Here is a 24,854-nt window from a genome sequence, read left to right on the forward strand (position 1 = left end):
TTGATTCTGTTACAACACTCCCCGACGTTTCCGCCACGTTTTGTATGTTCTACGTGGTCGGGGTGTGACAATGGTTGATAAGAAGGTAAAGGGTGCTAAAGAATTTTATAAATCAAAATGTTGGTGGGACAGATGTGTTCCAAAGTCACCCAAGGCTGGTGAGGCTTGGGTGGACATTATGTTTGAGTAAAACACCGGACTTGCCGGAGATCCCAAGTTGGTAATCGTGGATCAGGAATCGGCATCTTTCATGTTTAATTAGAATGATTTGAAAATGTTTGAAATTGTCAAAATTTTACAGGTTAAAGGACTATGCCGGAGCTTCCAAGTTGGTAAGCGAGGAGCAGGTATCGGCATCTTTCTTGAGGAATTTGCTACGGTAATGTCAATCATGTAAACGGTAAAAAGGTTTGTTTGTGTTTGTTTACAAGTGGTTAGAGAATTTGATTGTGCATAACTTGTGCATATGGTAAATCAAGGACATTAATTTGTACTTGAATTTTCCTACAAGTGATTGAAAGACAAGATGATGAACCATATCCCCGAACTTAGTATTGATATACTTACAAGTGGTAAAATCATTCAAACTTATTTTCCGGAAAAATCATTTTGATTAAAACAAACTTAAGTGTTTTGAAATCTAAATGAGAAAATAGTTTGTTGATAGGGGGAGTTCTGATTGTTATGCCAAGTGAATGGCGAATTGATGCGATTTGATATCGGTTGTCATGTTTTTGTACAGTTTGCGTTCAATTTTCGTTAATGTGTTTGCATTTTAGGGGGAGTAGAAAATTTTCAAAAAATCCAAAAACATTAGAAAATTTGAAAAAGACAAAAACATGATAAAATCCAAAAATGAGTTTGTTGTGAAAAAGAGGAAATGATAGTACATCAGCGGACTATCACAACATGCTAGAGAATTGGAAAGTTTAAAAGTGATAAACAATCTTACTGCGGATGTGTCAGTAGATTTTTACACATTTAATAAACTGTGACGAGATATAAACTTAAAATTCAAACTTGCTTGTTCTGTGGGTTAACACAAACTTGGATATATAGGTAACCCCTGAAATCTTGTTTGAAAGGTCCCTTATTCTGAGATACTAGGTCTTTATGCTCAGTGATATCTGGGGTATTATCCCGGGACTTCTGCTGTATGGAAGTACTGACCTAGTCCCCGGATAATACTTTCTGCAAATGCTTGAAAAAGCGCCGCCCTCAGCAAAATTGATGAAACAATAAAATTGATAGTCATTGCTGTTGTAAAAAAGATCCTCTAAAGGGGACCCACCAAAAGTCGAGTCGTCATCTCTCTGCTGAACGGAAGTTCTGACCTGAGCTCTCACGGTTTCGCACCTAACCCCTTACAGATATCATCTGTGGTATATTCACCTGTAAGACTGAATATTGGGATCTGGATACGGGAGTATATTCAAGTAGTGGGACACACGGATAAGTTTTAGTTTCTAAGACATTAATATCGTATCTCTGATCAGTTGAACTTTGTGTAAAAATTTAAGTGGACCAGTATACTGACAATCTAGGTAAATTGTTTAGAGCTTAAAATGAAATCAAGCTTAACGGTGTTGGTGATTTGTCTCATAAGCTGATATAATCCTCTTACACAAACTCACAAAAATAATGTTTGTAAATATTTCTTTACTGCATTTTATTTCTTTTATGTCAAAAATCCAAAAAGATTTTCAGTGTGTTTTACCATAAATTTTTTGAAAAATTCAAAAAGATTTTCGACAACTGGTATTGAAAAGTTGATTTTCAAAATTCCGGGTGCTAAACATGATGAACAGATGGTTTGGGAGAGTGTGTTGTTTTGAAAATTAAAATGATATATCTTCAAGTGGCTTATCAAAGATTAACATTGTAACATTATCTTTGATTGTATAATTTCGGCAAGTGATTCATTAGATTTTTACAAGTTATCATCAGAAAATTTATTGTGAGGTAGAGGTTGTGCAGGTTTCTAAGTGATAGAGAACCAGGTTCCGATATCTGAAGACTTTGTGATTACAACATGCCAGACTGCGATCCCAGCATATCGAAAGGGGGAGTCTGAAGACATCTGAGTAGAGATTGTTCGTGGGGAGTCTGTTGATGATGATGAAAAGAGAAGACAAAGACACTCTGATAAAGACTGAAGACATTGAAGACTCGACACTTAAGACTCGTCAACATCTGAGGGGGAGTCTGTTGGTGCAGTCATCTGTCGTCTTCGTCTTATGTCGAGTATCGGGTTCGTTGTCGTATTGTTCAAGCATGATGTCATCATATATGATGATGACATCATATTGATGACATCACACATTGCATCATCTCATGTCTTCTACATATTGAGAAACAGTAAACGACAAAGATCATGTCTTCTACATGTTGTGATTGGACCATTAAAAGGTCCAATGAGAAGTATTGGTTGGAAGGTCCAATGAAAGGGTTCACTTGTATTCAAATAGAAGGGTTCGCTTATACGGCTAATAGAGAGGTTCGCTTTTAGTGCATTGTGTGAGGTCCGCTTATGTGGTTTATGTCATTTTCGAGCGGACCAGATTTAGTATAAATAGGTTGTTATTTCATTTCATTTGTAACGATCCCATATTTGATACCGAGGTATTGCCGGTGTTCCTTGTAATTGTAAACGCTGTAAAATCAATATACAAGAGGTTTAAAGCGTGATTCAAGCTGTATTCACGTCCGTTTCTTTGTTTCCGCCTCTGAAACGGATTTGAGCTCTTCCGAACGACTCGTTTAGGTCGCAATCCGATCCTACAAAGTTGTTACATAGGAAAAAAATATGAACACAAATGTTGGTACAAGAAATATATGATTGTTCATGTGATCCATATTAGTGACATATTTGATATTTCGTTTATATTACCTATAGAATTGAGTTTCTTTATTATAAGCTATTCTTTATATTACTTTTTAAACTGTTTTGACAATATGTTTTTTTTTGGTAATATTGAAGGTAAAAATGAGGAACTACAAGTCTATAGAGGATGAGAATGTTACGGTAGATTTGTTTTTGAAGTTGAGAAAAACCAGTTGTTGGAAATGCGTAAAGAGATGGAAGAGGATCATGAAAGAAAAAAAGCTAAGCTCGAAGCTATACAAAAAGATATTGACAACCAACGACAAAACTTGGAAGCTATGATGCAGAAAGTCATGAAACAACTACCTGTTGGAGATCAAGATGGAGATTAAGATGAGTAGAATGTTTTCATTTCTTTTTATTATTGTATTGACACTTTATGTTGACTACATTGTTATTTGAGTTTGGACAATCATGTTGAAGTACACTATTTGTCTATAAATGATATTTATGTTATTATTGTTTTGGCGTAATTGCGATTGAATGTATATCAAATAATAGCAATTAAATTTATGTTACTAAGTTGCATTTGGGTATAAAAAATTTGCATTTGTTGTAACTTAAATTCGTAAAAAATATTGCATTTAGTGTAAAAAAGGTTGCATTTTTTCTAATAAAAAGAAAATAATGGTTGCATTAACTCTAAAAAAGGTTACATTTGTGTAACTAAACTGTAACAAAAGTTGCATTTTAATGTAAAAAGGTTGCATAGAAAAACAGTTGCATTTGAATACTAAATGTAACTTTTAAAAAAAAAGTTGCATTAGGTCTTTGAAAGGTTACATTAGATCTAATGCAACTGCTTCTAATTAAGCTCCTAATAAAAGGTTGCGATAGATCTAATGCAACTTTTTCAAAGTCTAATGCAACATGTTTTAGAAGTTACGTTAGCTTCATTTTCTTGTAAACAAGCATAAAAATTTAGATGACTAATTTAGTAAGTTTTTTTTTTTCTCATAATAATTTCATCTTTTTAACAAACATTTATTGCAACAATATGTTAACAACCACGAGAACTACACAATACATTTGTACTTAATTTGTTTAGTGTGTTGTAGAAGATAGTTATTGTTTCTCTCTTCTACTAACTATGGTTATATTTTATTCAATATAAATATAATTGTGTTATGCACACAATTCTCAATATATGTGTTGTAGTTATTGTTTCTCTATTCTACTAACTATGGTTATATAAATATAACTATGGTTATATTGTTATGGGTACGTGAATATAAATGGTGACCTAGTGGAGAAAAATGCACGGATAGTCCCTGTGGTTTCACCTTTTTTCACCTATAGTCCCTATCTTTCTAAAACTACTTGAATAGTCCCCAAGTTTTCACGTTTTGTTCTCGGATAGTCCCTGGGTCTAACTTCAGTTTGTTTTCTCTGTTAAAATGATGTGAAATGACAAAAAATACCCTTTCCTTAAAAGGCCAAACCACAGGGACTATCCGGGCATCTTCTTCATCTTCTTCAAAACCCTAGCCCCCATTAGTTTTATCTCACAATATACACACACATAACCTGCATAACCAAGAGAGAGAGAGAGAGAGAGAGAGAGAGAACCGAGGGAGAGAGAGAGGAGATCGAGACGGGTGGTCTCCGGCCACCTGGTCGCGACGGCAGGGACTGGTTTCTCACCTTGGGGATTCGACATCGACATTACGTAAGCAGAATCTGGAATCTGTTGTTTTGCATCTGAATTCTAACGTTCTGATCAGAAACATTATTACTCAGATCAGAAGCATGATTGTTGTTCGAAGATTGGATATTTAACAACTGGTCCTGATAAATCATAGCCGGTTTTTGTCTACCATCACTGCAATCCACACATAGTCAAACACTTAATTCACATCAAAATTCAAAATCACACATCATATTCACTTAGGCATTTCTACAAACACTAAACATGCATCCTAACCAATCGAATTACAATATAAAACATACCTCGAAACCGAATCCGTGGAAGCCAAATCAAAACCAGCAGATTGCTTCTGCTGCTGGTTCAAATACTCGGCCGCCGCCGGTGCATTACTAGCAGGCACACCGCTAACAACAACCACCGGAGCAGGAACAGCAACATAATCCCCAACCTCCTGAACCTTCTGGTGCTGTTGCTGCACACTCATCTGAGCAAATTGCTCCTCAATTCCTCCAACCTTCTGACTATCATCAACATGCACTCTAATCGGCGGTAAACTAGCCAGCGACGGAGACGAAGAAGCCGATCCAAACGAAGAAGTTCGTTCCAAATCCGGTACCGAATGAACATCCTGAGCAGAAGTATTACCTTTCGGATTCGTACCTATCACACCTTTATGCTCCACATCTTTCTTCTCCGGCACCGAAAAGTCTTCGTCTAAACCTAACAAACAATTCATCGACGACGTATCGGAAAATCCAGACGTCGTTCCGTTCAACGCGTTGAGAAACCAATCCTCCGATTTCGTACTGTTTTCCAGCAAACATATAAATATAAATGAAGAAGATGCCCGGATAGTCCATGTGGTTTGGCCTTTTAAGGAAAGGGTATTTTTGTCATTTCACATCATTTTAACAGAGAAAACAAACTGAAGTTAGAGTCAGGGACTATCCGAGAACAAAACGTGAAAACTTGGGGACTATTCAAGTAGTTTTAGAAAGATAAGGACTATAGGTGAAAAAAGGTGAAACAACAGGGATTATCCGGGCATTTTTCTCTGACCTAGTGAGTAGTATTGAACAAAAGAATGGGGGTTGGCTCATTCGTTGAATGAAGGGTGATCTAACTATCAAACTTTCTGGATCATTATGGGGACCAACAACCACTTTTTGGAATGTGTTGATGGGATTGCAACACGTCAATATGTTTAAAACAATATTACTTTTTGGAAAAAAAACACATGCATAAGATATGTACAACACCGGGCGTATTTGTCAGCATGCACTCTATATATGTTACAATTTTTTTACCGAAGTAAAAAAAACAAAGAAAATGTACGTAAATCAACGAAATACATATATTTGGCCCCTGAACTACATATATATATCACGCATGAGCTACATATATGTATCTTTGCAAGCTATAACATGTAGCTCGTCAGTCCACGTATTCTAAGAGCTTAGAAGAGCACGAGTTTGACATCGACCAACTATCGCGTATTAGTACTTGTCATCATCTCTCAAATCGATTTGAAACTTGAAATTCTTTTGAATTTCTGAATTTTTCCGATAAACTATTACGTCAAAACGCATTATGGACAAATTCCGAACGTTTTATTTATTACTTATTGTGTAAAATAATAATAATAATAATAATAATAATAATAATAATAATAATAATAATAATAATAATAATAATAATAATAATAATAATAGAGTTAAATGCTTGGTTGGTCCCTGTGGTTTGCAAATATTGCAGAGTTGGTTCTAATGGTTTACTAATTACAGAGTTGGTCCCAATGGTTGCAAATTTTGTACTCGGGTGATCATTACCACTAACCCATGTTAATTTTCTTAGTTAAATGTATACGAAATGACTATATTACCCCTGAACAATAAAAATAAATAAAAAATAAAGATACCCACCATCATCTTCTTCCTTCCCCTCTCTCTCTAAAACCCACCACCATCGCCATCACCTTCAACCCACCACCACCACCTCCACAATCACCTTCAATGTGTCTTCACTCATCGCATCTGCAACTAGACTTAGAATCCTAGTTATAGAAAGGAGATCAGTTTTAATTGTTGTAATATATTTATTTTGTTCAAATTAATTAATTAATGGAATTGTTAAAATAATCACCGACACTACAGAAATCTAAAAATTCTAAGCCCACCGACAGGTGATAATCAATCATATTAATGAGGGGAAGTTGCCTTTTCGGGACGGCCTTTGAACCTCACCTCACACATCACACACTCGCCGTCATCCATTCACCGAACTGAAGACGCAGTGCCTATTATTCGGTAGATCAAGAAGGAAAACGGCGGTGTCTGTCTTCTCATCGCATCTGCAACTTTCACCGGCGTCGGAATCTTACTCCTCACTTTCCGTTCACTCAACGATCCGTCAGTATTCACCGCACAAAACCTAACGGGATCGCTCAGCAGTGGAGAGTATCTACGGTGGAGCAGAGATGGGAGATGAGTTCCGAGGAGTGGTTGTTAATTGAAGGGTGGGGGTGGGGTGGGTTGAAGGTGATTGTGGAGGTGGTGGTGGGTTGAAGGTGACAGTGGAGGTGGTGGATTGATGGTGGTGGTGGGTTGAAGGTGGTGGTGGTGGGTTTGATAGATAGAAGGAGAAAGGGGAGGAAGAAGATGATGGAGAGTCATCTTTATTTTTTATTTTTTTATTGTTTAGGGCAATCTAGTCATTTCACATACATATGAGAAAATTAACATAAGTTAGTGATAAGGATCACCCGAGTGTAAAATTTACAACCACTTGGACTAACTCTGTAAGGGGACTAGGGGTGGTTCACTAGTGATAGAATTTATCACTTACAAGCACCAATCAAGTTTCGCCATGTCATCGACCATTTTTCCATCACTCACAACCATTTTTAGTGGGGGTGGTCATCACTCATCACCACACCCAACAATTTCCCCCCAACCAACAATTCCACTCACAAAACCAAACCATCATGGCGTTGATTTTTCCACGCGTTACACTTTCAAACATGCCATCACGCGTTAATTTATATGGTGGCGGTGGGAATGGCACAATCTATCACGCGTTATACTTTGTATAACGTGACCGCCCCGGCGGCCTAATTAGTAAACCACTAGAACTAAGTCTGCAATATTTGCAAACCACTGGGACCAACCATGCATTTAACTCGTAACAATAACAATAAGAATAATAAAAAAAAAAAAGCTAGTACACATTACAAAATGGTAAGACTGTCGAAATTGTATGTGACATTTAGTAACGTTAGAATTTAACATGGTAGATAAAACCTTTGGTCATTCAACTACTGATTTGTTATATAACGTAACATGGAATTTAAATTAATCAATAGGAAAACAATCGGTACTTCCACCACATATCCTTTGAAACCATAACAGTAGATAAATAATGAAAAGTTCAGCTCTCACGGAAGGAAATAAATCCTAAAACCAACTGTACTCTTCCTTCTCCGATATTCATTATGAGTTCCTATGGTAACCACCAATGGATTGGTGGTTTATTGGCAAAGGCAGAACCTTTAAACACCGAAAGATCTTGGGTTCAAGTCCCACAACCAGCAAGGAATAAAAGAAATTTGCCGTTAAAAAAAAAAGTTCCTATTGTAACCGTTGCATTCATCACGTCGTAACCGCCGATTTATTAAGCTAGTGAAGGGTCCATAAAAACACCACAACGACAAATTGTAATCTTAAGATGGTGGCTTAAGGCATTAATCCAATACTTCTCTCCGGTTAAATAGTAGACCAACTATACCATCTCGGGGCACTCTTAACTGATAAGTACACTCCGATCTGATCCTACCCGTTCCAGAAGATCACACAACTTCACTCTTTGCATCATCTCGGAAGCTTTTGGTTCCTACAACTCTCCGACAGTTCACCTTGACTCATTGTAGCTTGTCCAAAATACCACCCTATATACCACGACACCAACCTCACTCGATCCTCTTAACCATCAAGCCGACCTGCACAATCCGGGTCGTCTCCAAAAATCACAAAAAATGGCCCTGTGCGTGATAAAAAGTTTGGGCCCTTTTCATTAATCTATCATGTTTGTTTATTGATTTGAACCAAGTTATTAATCCATTACACACTAAAACAGTTGAGCTTCTGAATTTGATTGGTAAAAACAATATAGGGTGAGGTTATTGTAAAAAAAAGTTTTTTGTGAGAAGCGTAACAAAGAATCTAAACCATTAGATCTTTAATCTAATGGTTGAGATCTTGATGACAATCTTGTAAATAGTGTAACAATTAAAATAATTAATTTTCTAGATTAAGGGTATAAAGGTAAAATTAACATTTTAAAATTTAGAAAGTCACATGCAATCCACATGCAAGTTCCCCCTTTCTTTTTTAAACGTCAAAAACTTTTATACGTAACTCTTTGTTTTTTTAAAATTACACCATAATAACGAGTGTTTTTTTATCTTTAATATGAGTACCATATTGTTATACTTATGTAGAGAAAAAAATTATGTTTCGATTGAATGTTTTAGTCTATGGTGTTTTCTCTATGTTCATACAATGGTGTTTTCATTGTATTATGATCCAAGGCGTTGTGTTTTACAGTAAAACACCATATGAAAATATACAACTAATGCAGAAAACACCATTCAAAACTAATGATGTGCAAAAAAAGACACTGCAACATAATATCTACAACATAACACCATACGCAACTAATGAAACTGTAGAAAAAAAACAACTGGTATAAAAAAACACCCTTCAACTACAATAGTATACATCAAAACATCATGTACATATAAAAACACCATGAAAGGATTACACATGGTGTTATTAAATAAACTCGTATACTAAACGAAAATTACCCATGCAAAAAAAGCATACACTGTAACATCAAAGGGGCAAAAACCATATTCATCAGAAAACTAATCAGATTGAAATTCAAAATTCGAATTCCTAAAATAACTACTTAAATTCGGTTACATTTATTTAATCCTAAAATAACTACCTAAATTCGGTTACATTAATTTAATCCTTAATTAGAATTATTAGAACAATTACCATTATATTCTTGATCTAATAAATTGGATAGTGAAAGATCTAATGGCTGATATTCTTTCTTACCCTTCTCACACCTTTAGTCTTTTTTACAGGATCCTCTACAGGGTATGCACGATCAATCATCATTTGTACAAAACGTGGATATCTCCAGACTCTAACATCCGACGAGAGATTTTCCACCATATAATGAAAAACTATATGTGAGAAATTGTATTTCTTATTCAACACCAATGCCGTTAGCATGTTCATCTGATAATCCCTCATTTGATCATAACTGCCCTTTGTGTGACTCAGAGAAATCAAAATACAATGGATTAAAAACTTGAATGATTTATGAAATTTTGACTTTAAGTAGTTCCCGGTGTTCAATGTGCTTCTGTATCCCAAATGTAGCATACATCCCTTCACCATTCGTTCAGGAAATCTTGTGGGGTAATTGGCCTCATCAGGAAAGTTCATTACTTCGCGAACTAACGCTTCAGTCACCAGTATGGTCTCCAACTTTCCATCCACTTCTACTTCTGATGAAATCACCTTGCTTGCCTCGTCATACTTTGCACTTTTCCAAAATCGACTAATATGCGATCGATACAACGGCCTCTGGTCAGTCATTGCTTTCTTCACTGGAATACGATCCATGTGCTCCAAAATACTGCTGAATTCTGACAATAAAGGATATTTTTCCACATCTAAATCCACGCAACTGTTGTGTACTGGATCGAATAACACGTTTGGTGATGCCTGCACAACAACAATACAAACACAGACTTAGAAAAATTTCACATTTTGAACATTTGACCAAAAAGGCGATCCATCACAATGCATTAAAAGCGAACCAAACAATATAATATCACAAAAGCGTATCAAACACATCACAGCCCTATAGGCGAACCACAGTTATGACTAAAAAGCGGTCCTACTTAGAAAATACTCAAAAAGCGAACCGTCCCTAGCCACATAAGCGATTCAACCCTTTACTGCCCTAAAAGCGGTCCTGAAATTAGTACATATGGGCGGTCCTAACATGGTACACATAGGCGGTTCAACAAATGATCTATAAGCGGTTCAACAGGTGACCTATGAGCGATCCTGAGTTACCTGTTCATAAAAGCGGTCCTACAAGATGTAACTAAGAGCGATTCAACATATGACCTATGAGCGGTTCAAACTACCTGACTGTAAAAGCGGTCCACATATCAACAACATGTAAAAACAGCTTAAAACCTAAAATTGATTCTAAAATCAGATTCTACTCAACATTCCGAACCTAAGGGTGTCTTTTGATTCCTACAACTATTCCTAAAACTCTCTAGATCTGAGATTGAAACCAATTACTGCCGACAACACATATCAATCACTCAAATTTCTGCAATTAGCATGTAATACTACACCTAGTATCATCATACGACACTGAAACAACAATCATTTCAAACAAACATGTCATTCACAGGCTTTAAACATGAATTGTTCATTCACACATGCCGACAGACGTGGTTTAACACACTAGAACTGAAATTAAGAGAATACTTACCTTTCCCATGATGTAAACAATGGAAATCTATCAAAAACAAGAGGGAAATCAGATCAAACAGCAGTAAATCTCGATGAACACGAGGAAACAGATGGGATCGCTCAAAATCGCCCAGAGAAGATGACGTAAAAGCGGTTTGGGTAATGACAGAAAAAGCAGACCCTGTATCTTATATATGAGGTCTGAACCGCTTATTTGTCATGTTCTTATGAGCGGTCCACAATGTTATTTTGACAAAAGAGCGGACTAATGTCACAAAAGCGATCCAACCTTTGATTTTTAAGAAATTTATTTTTTATTCGTTTTTTTTCAACTTTTTCGATTTCACATGCTGACACCCAGTTGACCAAGTCCAATTTAATGACCCTGGACAGCTGTTTGACCTACCAAGTCCAAATTAATGGTCCTGGTTGATCAGATTTATGAAGTACTTTGTCGTTTTGTTTCAAAAACAGTTCAAATTAATGAACTTTTCAACGTTTCAAACATTTGCACATTTTATCTTTCAAATATCATACCAGATCTATGTTTGCAATCACAGCTTACCCAACCCTCATCAGACACCTACATGATCTGCACACAGGCTTTGAACTTCCAATCCCCAGTATCAGTTGTCGAAACTAAAATGAGAAAAAAATCTTTTTGGGTTTAAAGCTGTACAAACTGAAATATATACACAATATTTTTTCGAGCGTGTTAGGGGATCATATCAGCTGCCGACAGAACACAAGCACCGTTAAGCTTATTTCATTTTAAACATTTAAGCAATTCGCGTTGATTGTCGGTATATTGATCCACTTTAAATTCTCACAGAATTTTCAATCTGTTCGGGATACGTTATTAGTGTTTTAGAGACTTAAACGTCAACGTGTGTTCCCACCTCAGTATATACTCCCGTATCCGGATCCCAGTATTCAGTCTTACAGGTGAATATACTACAGCTGATATCTGTTGGGGGTAGATGCGAAACCGTGAGAGCTCAGGTCAGAACTTCCGTTCAGCAGAGAGATGACGGCTCGACTTTTCGGTGGGTCCCCTTTAGAGGATCTTTTGCATTTCAACAGCAGCGACTATCAATTTTATTGTTTCATCAGCATGCTGAGGGTGAAGCTTATGTTTCAAAGCTTTTTGCGTAAAGTATTATCCGGGGACTAGGTCAGTATTTCCATACAACAGAAGTCCCGGGATAATACCCCAGATATCACCGAGTATAAAGACCTAGTATCTCAGAACACGGGACCTTTCAAACAGGATTTCAGGGGTTACCTATATATCCTGGAGGTGTTCCCCACGAAAACGCAAGTTAAATTTAGTTTATATCCCAAACCGATCTACTAAATCTGTAAGAACCTACCGGCACATCTTTAGCGAGACTGCTTAATTGCATTTTTACAATACATATCACTAGCGTACTGTGCCCGTCTAGCTGATGTACTGTCATTTCCCCTATACTACACAGCTCTTTTTGCATTTTTTAATGTTTTTAGTTTCTCACAATTTTTATGTAACCAAAGAATCTGGTTTTCAGCAACGTGCTTCTCGTCTTTCAGCTTTTTGACTTCAGATGCCAAACTTGCCATGTCTTTCACGAGTTTGTCATTATCAGTCTTGACGTTATCGCATTTTGAGCACATTGTTTCATTCTTCACCGATTCTTCAGCCTTTGGACTTTCTTCTTCCTTTGCTATGAATGTACCTGCACAGAACATTTTAACGAAATCAAGAGGATTTCCATTATTGTCAATATAACAACCTCATTTGAAATCGTATTTCAGCGTGTATTTTGCCCTGACACATTTAGTAACCCTTTTGTGCATCTCTTCAATCACATCTGAACTCAGATCTAGCACATTATTCTCCAAAACCTTGATCATTTCTTTCTTTTTCTTTCTGGTTTCAAGTTCATGAGCTTTAAGTTTGCTGATGAATTGATTTAGAGGTAGTTTTGAAAAATTTGAGTCCTCTCTTAAATTTTTCAAACATTCACCCCATTCAATCGGTAATGCATCTGCAAATTTCTCCAATTTCTCAACATTTGACGGATATATCTCATGATCTTTCAGATAATTCAGTAAAACACTATATCGGTCTTTAAGATCATCCAACGTTTCGTCTTTCAGACACACAAAATATTTAAACCTTTTTGCCCATCCATCTTTGCTCACTTTTCTATAATCCTCATCTAGAAATCCATGATGCCAATCATTAAATCTTTCGAAACAATAGTTCTCCTGTTCATCAAATCCCATCGCCATGTTTCACAAAAACCTGACACGTGTTTGTTGACAAATAAGCGAACTAAGTGTGACGGAAAAGCGGACCAATCAGCAATTGGACACAAAAGCGAACTAATTGGGCCAAATAAGCGAACTAGGATGAACCTTATAAGTGGTCCAGACTAACTGTTCGTTTGCGCGGTTCCGGATGGTCCAAATAAGCGATCCAGAACCTGTCCGAATAAGCGGTCCAGAACTGGTCCGAATAAGCGATCCAAATAAGTTCGTTCGAGCGGATCCAGAATTGTCCGTTCGAGCGGTTCACGCGATGTCCGTTCGAGCGATTCAAGAGCTGTTCGATCGAGCGGACCAACTTTAATTCCAATTTTGACCCACTTAAACTTCGAATTTTGATTCGAAGCTTTCTAGGGTTTGTCTCTGTGTAGTTGCGCACAATCCCTGAGATTTTGAGACGATTTCGACCGTTAAATCTTTCTGAACGAAGAAAAGAAGGTGTAGAAGTAAGAAAAAGTGACGAAATCCGGCTAATTTCTGCAGAGAACCTCCTCCTCAGCTCTGATACCAATTGTAGGATCGTATGTTGACCCGAACGAGATGTTCAGAGGCTTTCTCCTTGGTTTCAGGTGCGGAATAACAAGAAACTAAGGTAGAAATAGCACGCAGATCACTTTAACTACTTGTTTTATTGATTTGACTCTGATTACACTTCAAATCTCGCACCGGCAGCACTTCGGCACGATTTCTCCAACTGTTTTTCAACATCATCACGTACGTTCCCCATTCCTCATAGGGAAGTGCAACGCACAATTTGTCTATCCACTCCTCATGTGTCTTCTCGATGTCCAACCTTCTCATCTCTACCACCAGATGACAGTACCTCTCGATAAGCTGCTTCGTTGATTCACCCTTAATCCCTGTGAATATGTCAAACTCTTTCTTTAACAATGCCTTTTTACTTTTCATCATTGACTCGCTGCCTTTGAATTTTTTCTCTAATGCTTGCCATATTGACTGTGAACTATCCTTGTGCTGTAGTAACACTAAAATATCTTCTTTTATCGCTTGTTGTAAGATGCTGGCCATCTTTTTCTCAGCTTTAAATTCGACCTGCTCTGCATCTGTCAGACTGGCAATTGTCTTTTTTATATTCAGCCCGTCTACTGGAGGAACATACTCCCTTTCGATTTTTATCCAACTCTCTAAGTGATTTGCCTGCACCCAATTTTTGAACCTCTCAGACCATCCTGAATATTCATCTAAACTCATCAGTTTCGGAGGCTTCTACATCGTTCCAAGTTCATTTTCTAGACTGACATTTTGCATGATACTTGCTTGACTTTGAGTCGCACCCACACCCGAAAACATGTTATAGAAATCCTGGCTTTCCATTTTTAGTCGTGACGGAAAAATCTTTCAAACAGTCTGTATAAGCGATCCACAGAAGCTGAATAAGCGATCCACAGCAGTAGCTATGAGCGAACCAACACAGGACTTTGGAGCGAACCAAAAATTTTCACAAAAAGCAGACCACAAAATAATTTTGGAGCGGACCAGAACAATTTACTTTTGAGCGATCCTAGACCCTGTCTTTCGAGCGGTCCACAGATGATATTGGAGCGGTCCAGAAGATTTGTCCTTAGAGCGGTCCTGAAAATGCGGTCCTGAAAATGCACAAAGAGCGGTCCAGAAAACTGTCGTTCAGGCGGACCAGATGAGCGAACCAGCACCCAAAATAGTCATTTCGAGCGATTCAGAGCTGAAAATTACGAGCGATCCAGCATAAACTGTACTTTGGAGCGGTCCACAAAAGCGGTTCAGTGATGACGTCAGAGCGAGCCTACTTTCACGAGTGTTTTTAGGTCACTTTTAGGCCGTATTTTGATCCGAAACTTTTAAGGGTTTGTTATTACTGTGTTTCACACCTACTGTCCAAATCTCAGTCCATTTCCACCGCTAAATCAGTCCAGATCTACAAAAGTCCGTGAAAACCACTTCGTATCTAGCAACTAACTCGCAACTGGCTCTGATACCAATTGTAGGATCAGTTTTGACCACACGAATGAGTCAATCAGAGCTAGTGCTTACTGAAAATGTGGCGGAAACACATTTTCAGCATGATACAAAGATAAAAGTAACAGAAAGGAGTTGAAACAGATGAATTCACACTTTAAACACTTTTTCTTCACTTGATAACGATTGCCACACGGTCAGCAGTTCGACGTAGAGTACAAGACAACGTTACAAATAAAGTGAACATCAGGGGTATTTATAGATGTCTTGGTCCGCTCATGTGACATGTCCACAAGAGCGGTCCAGACTACAAACCTGGTCCGCTTTTGTGGACATATGTCACAAAAGCGGTCCAACATATTAACTTTCATAAAATTACATATAAACCCCATGAACTTTTACAAAATAACCTATCTAGACCATATACATTAAACTAGCATTACAAAGACGCAGGCTTTAGACATTGTGCACCAACAACGGGATCAGGAGAAAACACTCAAAAGTGTGAGAACAGTGAGAACGCATCCTGGCCCAACACGTGTCACGCGACATAGAGAAGGGCGGAGGGGCTTTTTTGTCCTTTCATATTTCTTTTTTTAAACGCATGTCGCATCACCTTTCCATTTTTTGGCGTTTAATAAATACGAGGCGTTTTTATTGTTTTTAGATTAGGATCATAGTAAATATTTTGGCGTTTTAAGTAAGTTTGGCGTTTTTATTGTTTTTAGATCAGGATGCAAGCCTATAATGTAAAAAACATCAGTAATTTTCTAATTTTCTTGATGTTTATTTTTTTTCTATCAATTGTTGTGCCATGTAGGATACAGGCCTATAATGTGACAGGCAATTATGGCGTTTTGAAAAGATAAATAAATTCAATTTTGCATGTAGTGGCTTTTAATATAATAAATATTTGGCAATAATGTTACCGTCTCTTCATTTTACTGTTTTGCAATTACGGTTTCGTTCAATTTCATCTGTCAATTAGTGTTGCTTTTTCCAGTAATACTTTGTTTGGCGATTTTTTGCGTTTTATATAGCAACATCGTGCTTTGCTAGCATCCGTTCTCACAGTTCACACTATCAGGCGTTTTGGTGTTTGTAGTTTTTTGCGTTTTATACTCAATTTTTTTATTAGTAGAGAATTAGATAATAAACAACGGAGAATTAGATAACAAACAATAGAAAATGAAAAAAAAATTAAAAATTATAATCTAATTTCTCATCCAAATCTTCACTGTCATCAGCCTCTTCTACTTCAACCTTTTTGGCGTGTTGAACATGTTTTTGAATACCTTATATAGATCCTTATTTTCCTACATAACGCCCGTCTTTAGAAGATGCTTATTTTTTGTGGCATCCTTTATTGTGGTTTGATATATACCTGTTTGGTGACATGTTGAAGATCAACGCCTGCTCGAATGTATTGATCCCTTCATGCCATCAATATATCCGTCAAGAACAAAGTGACATGATGACATATTAGTGTCACCAGTCTCTTTTTCATGAATATTTGTCCATCTCATTCAGCAAAAGCTTATAGAGATACCCACCTCAGAGAAGAATCCATTCATCGAAACTTCATTCAGAACTATACTCAATGCAGAAGAAACGAGCTTCCGCATCTGTGGCTTTTTTAACTATTTTTTTGGCGTTTTAAAGTGAATGGTTTCTAGGGAACATGGCGTTGTTTTTGGTTTGTGATCTGTTGATTGTGCAGAGACGTCTCTCTTATAGGATGTTTTTGGCGTGTAGTTTATGCGAGATTTTATTTATAATAAACGATATTAATAAAGTAGCCGTCTTTTCAGTTACTGTGTGTATTTTTACTGTTTTTGTTCAGCTTTTATGAGTTTTTAGGGTCATAGACGTTTCATCTTCCAAGGTTGGCGTTTTTTCCCATTTTTAGCTTTTTAGAATACTTCTCTAAATTAATTTTATTATAGTTTGGGAGTTTTTGGCTTTTTACTGCAATATGGCGTTTCACAATAATTATGAATTTTGGCGTTTTATTAATATAAGGGTAAATTACACTTTTCGTCCTTTATGTTTGTAGCGGGTTGCAATGGATGACCTTTAACTTTAATAATTAGAGTCACAGTCATTTATTTGCAAAACCTTTTACACCTTAGGTCCTTTGACCCTAATCTGGTTAAAACTTTCAGTTAAGTAAGGTCATGTGCAACCCATATGAGGGCAAAATAGTCATTTAATACAGAAAAAATGTCAAAATTTAAAAACTTATATAAAAATTATAAACCTAAACCACCATCATCATCCCTCTACTCTCTCTCCTCTCCACCTAACCCACCACCATATCTCCACCACCCACCACCATATCTCCAAAACACCCCCTCATAAAACCCCAACTCAAAATCCTAATCCTCTCCCACTACAACAACGATAAGTTCTCCAAAACCTTAGAAACGTCATTTCAAACAAAATTACCTCATTCCATAACAACTTTAGCCCCAATAGCCTTCATATTCTCAATAATCTTCTCAGCTTCCTCTTTAGCGACACCTTTCTTCAACATAGTAGGAGCTTTCTCCACCAACTTTTTAGCCTCCTTCAACCCCAAATCAGTAAACATCCTCACCTCCTTTATAATCTTTATCTTCGACCCACTATCAAACCCCCCTTCAAGTTTCAACTCAAACGTCGTTTTCTCCTTCACCGACGCCGCTGCTGCCCCGCCCTTCGCCGCCGTTCCACCGCTGCCGGTCTTCAACCCCATCTCCGGCATCATCACCGCGTTTATCGGCATTTGGTTTATACCCATTTTATTTCGCATAACCTCTTTATGTTTAGGTAGTTTAGGGAGATGATGATGATAATGGTTTAGGGACGAAAAGTGTAATACAAGGGAGGGGGAGAGAGAGAGAGAGTACAGGAAAATGATGATCATGATGGTTTAGGTAGTTTTTAAATTTTGATATTCTTTTTTTATTAAATGACTTTTTTGCCCTTAAAAGGGTTGCACATGATCTCACTTAACTAAATGTTTTAATCAGGTTAGGGTCAAAGAACCTAAAGTGTGTCAGATTTTGCAAATAAAGGACTTTAACTGTAATTATTAAAGTTAAAGGTCATCCATTGCAACCCGCTACAAACATAAAGGACGAAAAGTGTAATTTACCCTTAATATAATGTTATTTTTTATTCTAAGTTGAAAAATACATAATAAACAACAGAAAAAGAAAATTAAAAAAATAAAAATAGAAACAATTCATCTTCCAAATCTTCACTGTCATCAGTCTCTTTTCTTCTTTGAAACATGTTCACTGGCGGTTTGGCTTTGTCATGCTTGTGTTTTGGTGGCCGTTTGGAAAGACAAAATGACATGAGTTTTTTCTTTGAATATGTCACACCCCCAAAATACCACATGCGGAAACCCCCGTGAGGCGTGTGACGTACCAGGATCCCGCCACCAATCATATTGAACTCACAGTAGTATTTTAAATAAAAACTTTCATTCACTAAAATAAAGAGTTACAAAATGTTTGCAATACTCATCATGTTCAGCGGAAGCATAAAACGATTACTCATGTTTCTCATAATCCAAATGTATGAAAGCCATTAGACTTGTCTCGTGATTCCATGTATCTCGACCCATGACCACTCCAGCATTCCAGACAACAAGTTCCAATGATATGCACCTATAGGCCTCCAAGCATGCAGAAAAAAAATGTATCAGCATGACATTGGTGAGCTCACAGTTTTGTTTACCGAAAATCGTGTTACATGTTTAGTTGCCAAAAGTTTAGTTCAGTTCAAAAGCAATTCCAAAAACAATGTTGATAATAACTCGATACCGCAAGATGGCTCCAGATTATTTGCCCTTCCCCAATGCTCTATCAAACATTGGTCGAGTGGTTAAGGTAATTAGTTCACGCCCATCCTCCCCGGTACGGTGTGAGGGTGCCAAACCTAATAGCGCTATCAACTAATAACCCCATTGCCTCCCCGGCAACATATTTCGGTATATGATAGGACTTAAGTGATAGATATGAGTGTATTAACCAACATCCCGAGTTTAACATTCCAGTTAAACCCATTTACCCAGTATTCCTCCCCGGAATATTTACCAGATGTCCCTCCCTGGGACACATGCTTGAAAAAGAACAGTGAACTCACCTTAGATTGCTCGGTATGGTACATTACATTACCCGTTCCAAGTTGGTCAACCAAACCCTACCGTGGTTACCACAGATAGTCAGCCTCGTAAACACATAGATCACATATTCGTTGCATACATTACACTAGTAGCATACCAGCAATACACATATTATAATACAAGTCATAACAGTTAATCATACACCTATCAGTTCATAGTCATCGCATAGCAAGTATTCGGTTCACATACAAGTTCACATCTTACATGCACAATTCACGTTTACACTCAGCAGATAGTTCATCATTCATATGAGTGTGCGATTAAAAGGGAAGTGTGTGGTCCATCTGGCTTGTGCGATTCTAAACAAGGCCGGCCCATTAGTTGGGGTGCGGCCTAATGAAGTGTGCGAGTGCACCTGGGCTTGTGCGATCAGATCTTACTTGTGCGACCAACTTCCACTTGTGCGACCCGCCTCATCATGTGCGACCCGCCTCATCTTGTGCGACCTAGTTTCAACTTGTGGCCCACCAGGCTGGCCCAGTTGTGCGATCCGTGAGTCAGTGCGGCCCGGATAGTTTAAAGGCCCAATACATGGTTGTGCGATTGGCTCTATGTGCGATCAATGCGGTGCAACGGTTAATTGTTTATCATGCAGTTTAGTTCATATAACACCCTAATGTGCGATCAGATGATGTGCGGTTTGTTATTAAAGCCGTAAATCTTGGCAAGGCAGTTACATTCCATTTTTTTGCACAATCAATCAATTACACAATTAACCCACTACCTTAATTATTCAATCAGTTTCATTGTCATCATCATCATTCGAAATCTACCTAATCAAGCACCATAACAATAGTTTCAACACATAATTGTAATTCTAATCATGCTCGTAACCTAGATCATTGGTCATCAACATCAATCCACGTATTTTCACATTAATCACTAACCATGTATATACCAATAACCCTAGGTTATCAACATCTGGATCGAGTCACAAAGTCAGATTCATCACTTATTGATTCGTCATGTTCACCAACCCTACATGAATCCTAAATCTTTGATTAAACATCATCACAGTTTCCGGTTTCGTGATTAACATCCTAGCCGATTCTTCACAACTTTCTTATTAGCACACCATGTTAATTAACTAATAACATTCCTTCATTCAATCAACATCAATTAATCATATTCTGATCATACATGTTACTAACATTATAATCACATGTACGAAACATGATCTCACACTAAAACTTAAGTCATATTCAATATACTAGTACATAACCACAGTAAGCAAAGAAGATAAACCACAAAATAAAGAATCGTACCAATCGGAAAAATGTGTGTCGTTGATTTGAATGGGGCGGAGGAGACGTCACAAAGGGGCTCGAACTATGGAATTGCCACCGAGTTTGAGAGGAGTTTAGGGTTTGTATGTTTTGTGTCTTGAAGTGTTATGAGAACCAACCCTTCTAACTAGATAGATGTATGCGTAGAAGTAAGGGTTGGGCCTAGCTACCAGGCTTTGTTGAACCGTTGGACCGAGAGGGGTGTTTGGGCCGAGAATATGCCCACCACCGTGGAGATGTGTGATCGAGGAGAAGTGTGCGACCCACAACCAAACAAGTAATTCATTCGCCCAAACTCGTATACACATAATACAAACATCTACTCAAAACATTCGCTTCGAATCACGTATTCTGAAATACAATGCAACACAAACATGGAGAGAACTAGTGCAAAGTCCATGAAAGTACGAGTTGTCACATCATCCCCAACTTAAAAGAAATTTTGTCCCGAAATTTGATAAGCAGTCTCGGAAAGAAGAAGTGGTAACTCAGGTAAATCAGGGTGGATAGGTCGAGATGACTGTGGATTTTCCTCGGGTGCCACATCATCCCCAACTTGAAAGGGAATTTCGTCCCGAAATTCACCAGTCGCATCAGAATTGTTTCAGCAGGCTTGAACAATTGAGGATACTTAGTCTTGAGTTCCAACGAACTCTCATAATTTGAAATTTGACCTTGCTTACGAACCTTAACCCCCTGGTCCATGATTTCAATAGACACATCAACAACTACCACTTATCATCGATCCATGGTTTTTGTAAAGAGACCACCAGTGTTTCTTCGGGCAAACACTTCCCTAGATTCGAGACGTAAGTGACATTGTAAACGTTACCCAATTCTTCAGGTAACTCGAGTTCGTAGGCCACGTTACCGATTCCTCCCTGAATTCTAGGTGGACTATCGTATCGTGGATCAAATTTGCTACCCTTCCTAAGCGCACCACACCCTCCTAGGGTGAAACTTTCAACATGAAACGATTAGTTACTGCGAGTTCTAAAGGTTTCTTACGCTTAACAGTTTTTCTGGCGGTCACGCGCTGCCACCACATGATTTCTGATCGAAACAATTTTCTCAGGAGTTTCGAGTACAAGTCCTGGACCAGTGGTTAGGCTGTCACCCGTCTTAGCCTAGTAAAAAGGTCGGCATTTTCGTCCATACAAATGCCTTGAACGGAGCTGCCTGAATACTAGGATGGTAGTCGTTGCTGTGAAGCTCTACCGAAGGTAAATAGTTCAACTTTTATCAAAGTCAATCATACATGCTCACAGCATGTCTTCGTGTGTCTGGATGATCCGTTCACTCTGACCATCTGTCTGAGGATGTGATAAGCAGTGCTCATGTCTAGACGTGAGTCATAGGAGTTGTGTGCTTCCACAAATCGGGTATAAACGTAGATCACCATCCGAGGTAATAGAAGTTGGCACCCCGTGCCTAGAAACCGCCTCTCAGAGGAATATTCACAACCTGCGAAGGTTTTTGATATTCCACCTTGACTTTCGCACAAGTCAAACATCGTTCACATACATGGTTTTGTGGGCCTTCATGCCCGGTCACCAGTACAAGATCCTTAGATCTTAATACATGCTTCAAAACCCAAACGAGTAGAATATCGAGGCTTGTGTGCTTCGCCCAACACAAGTTCCCCAAGGTAGTCATATAATAGGACCCATATTCGCTCTTGAAGTAGCGAACATTGCCAAGTGTTGCTTCCCCATTCCCCGCATGGATTCAGCTTGAGAGTTCCCTTCCTTCAGTGCTTCAGCTTGGTAGAATGAATCTGATTGGGTAGGTTAAAGTTGATAGTGATCTGCAAAGTTTGTGTACGTTTAGGTTTCATAGTCGTAATCCTTCAAGAGTTCCATCCAGTGATGCCATCACCTGTTCAACCTTTCTTGATTCAGAAATGCTGAAGGCACTTGTAATCGGTATAATTTGTGCATTTGGTACCGTCCAAGTACTGCCTCCAAATCTGAAATCCAAAGACTAAGGCTTCCACCCCAGGTTGTGAATCGTGTAATCCTTCTTGTAAATCTACAACGACTGAGAAACGCACGCTACCACTTTCTTACGTTGCATCAGCATGCAACTGAGACTTTGAATCGAGTCAACATGGTACACTACCAGATCACCTGTACTGTTAGGATCGGAGGCACTCATGATTGTGTTTGTTTGTAATAAATGAACAATGAATAAACATGATTCAATGATTTATACAGCGGAAATGAACATAAACTTTGTAAACACAATCAAAGAGGAAAATAGTTTTGATAAACACATGCTTTCCATTACTCAAAAGATTACAGATCAAATCAAAAGATTACAAAGCATGCTTACAAACTAAACTCCCCCTCAGCCTGATGCTCCATGGTTGATTGCACAAGATGAAAGGATTGGAGGAGAAGACCTCACTCAGTCAATCAAATGTAACAGTACAGGGTACTGTTCCATTTATAGGCAAATCAAACCACTGAAGCATCAAAGCTGATGTCATCATGAAAGTGTCATCTAACAACCTAACAACCTGAAACCGCTGATACATATAACTACTGCTAGCTAAACACTGATACTATTACAATAGACAAAGTAAACAACTGTTTCTTCATTCCACTGCTTCATTCCAGGCAGGGCTTTGGTCTTTAGCAGCACTTGACTTAGGGCAGTTGATTTATGAGCAACACTTTGTCTTCAGCAGTTGTAGTATACGAACAGTGGTTGAGAGCCATCAGATGTTATAACCACTTTCAAGGAGAAAGTCTAATGCAAACAGCTGCTTATGATGAATCCACTATTGTGAACCGGTTTTGGCTCTCATTATCTGTTCCTCTGATAGGGTTCAATCCCAACAATCTCCCCTAGAACAGATAATGCCAAAACCCTTCATTATTCAGGATCTTTATTGTCTCATCAGAAGTTCCCTAACTTGTCCTTTAAATTGTAGCTCAAAATCCATGGAACTTGTATCATCCTCATCCCTACACAGTATAAGCTCAAGGAGATCCTGTAGATCTTCAACACTCAGGCCCAGTGCTTGTTCCCTTGATATGTGCTTTACTTCTTCCTATGGATCTGATCAGAGTCAATAATGGGTCTTTTGATCAGACATCCATTTTAGTATTTTTGAACCCAATAGGTTTCTTGGGAGAGTTTTATTTACTGATGAGTTGGGAGATTGTGGCCTTGTGAGAATTTGTTGACCAGTACTCTGAACTTTTGCTAGTTCAGAGTTTTCAGCTGACATTTGTTTGAAGGCATTTTTTATGATTTCATTTGCTGCAGCTATGTCTTCTGCAGTTTCTTGTTCAATCTGCTCTTGCCTTTTTCTTTGGTCTAACTCAGTGACTGAGACTTCTGCTGATGTGATCAGTGGTTTAGGAGCACTGATCTGTTTTGGCTCTTTGTGTTCAGGCTTCTGTGGTTGACTAGAATCTGTCATTCTTCTTTTCTTTAGCCTTTCATAAGCCTCATCTGTGTACTGCCTAGTCCATTTTGCTATGGCTATGGCAGTTCCAACCTTTGCATCCACCAGCTCTTGTTCTTTCTTTTGTATTCTGAAGTAAGCTTATCAATGGCCTGTTTGTATTTGCTCCAGTTTGGAGCTGTCCTTTTCTTACTTGGATCATTCTTGATTCTCTTGATTCTGTTTACCTCATGCTTTAGTGCAATGAGTGGCCATTCACTGAATTGTTCTTCTTTGGCTGGATAAAACTTTTCTTTCATGATGAATTCAAGATACTCCTTTCTCATTACCTTTTGAAGAGCAGCATCAGGTGGCATATTTGACATATCTTTGATCAGGTCTTTTGCATAATCTTCCATTTGTTTGACCTTAGTGAGTAAAAATTCCATTCTCTCAGAAATGGCTTTATCACCTTGATCTTTGCATTCAATTCTAGCTCTTATATCTGCTTGCCTGGCTTTGAGTTTTAGATACTCATTCATGTTTACTGGATTCCTGAAGCCAATGAGAGAAGGAAATCTTCTTTTCCAAGGATCATCCACCGTATAGAATTGTTTCATCTCATCC

At 38.0% G+C, this 24,854-nt stretch overlaps 1 protein-coding gene across 1 annotated transcript; it reads right to left on the reverse strand.

Moving 5' to 3' along the window:
- Positions 1 to 17,816: 17,816 nt before the first annotated feature.
- LOC110871363 (50S ribosomal protein L7/L12) lies at positions 17,817 to 18,161 on the reverse strand. Its single transcript, XM_022120169.1, has one exon. It carries the CDS (start codon positions 18,159 to 18,161, stop codon positions 17,817 to 17,819), a length of 345 nt encoding a protein of 114 aa, XP_021975861.1.
- Between the last annotated feature and the right edge of the window lie 6,693 nt (positions 18,162 to 24,854).

This window comes from Helianthus annuus, chromosome 8, assembly GCF_002127325.2.
Source record: "Helianthus annuus cultivar XRQ/B chromosome 8, HanXRQr2.0-SUNRISE, whole genome shotgun sequence".
Lineage (NCBI taxonomy): Eukaryota > Viridiplantae > Streptophyta > Magnoliopsida > Asterales > Asteraceae > Helianthus > Helianthus annuus.

What these genes read in the sequence shown, in the direction of transcription:
- LOC110871363 (XM_022120169.1), bottom strand. Translation starts at nt 18,161, where the DNA reads ATGCGAAATAAAATGGGTATAAACCAAATGCCGATAAACGCGGTGATG.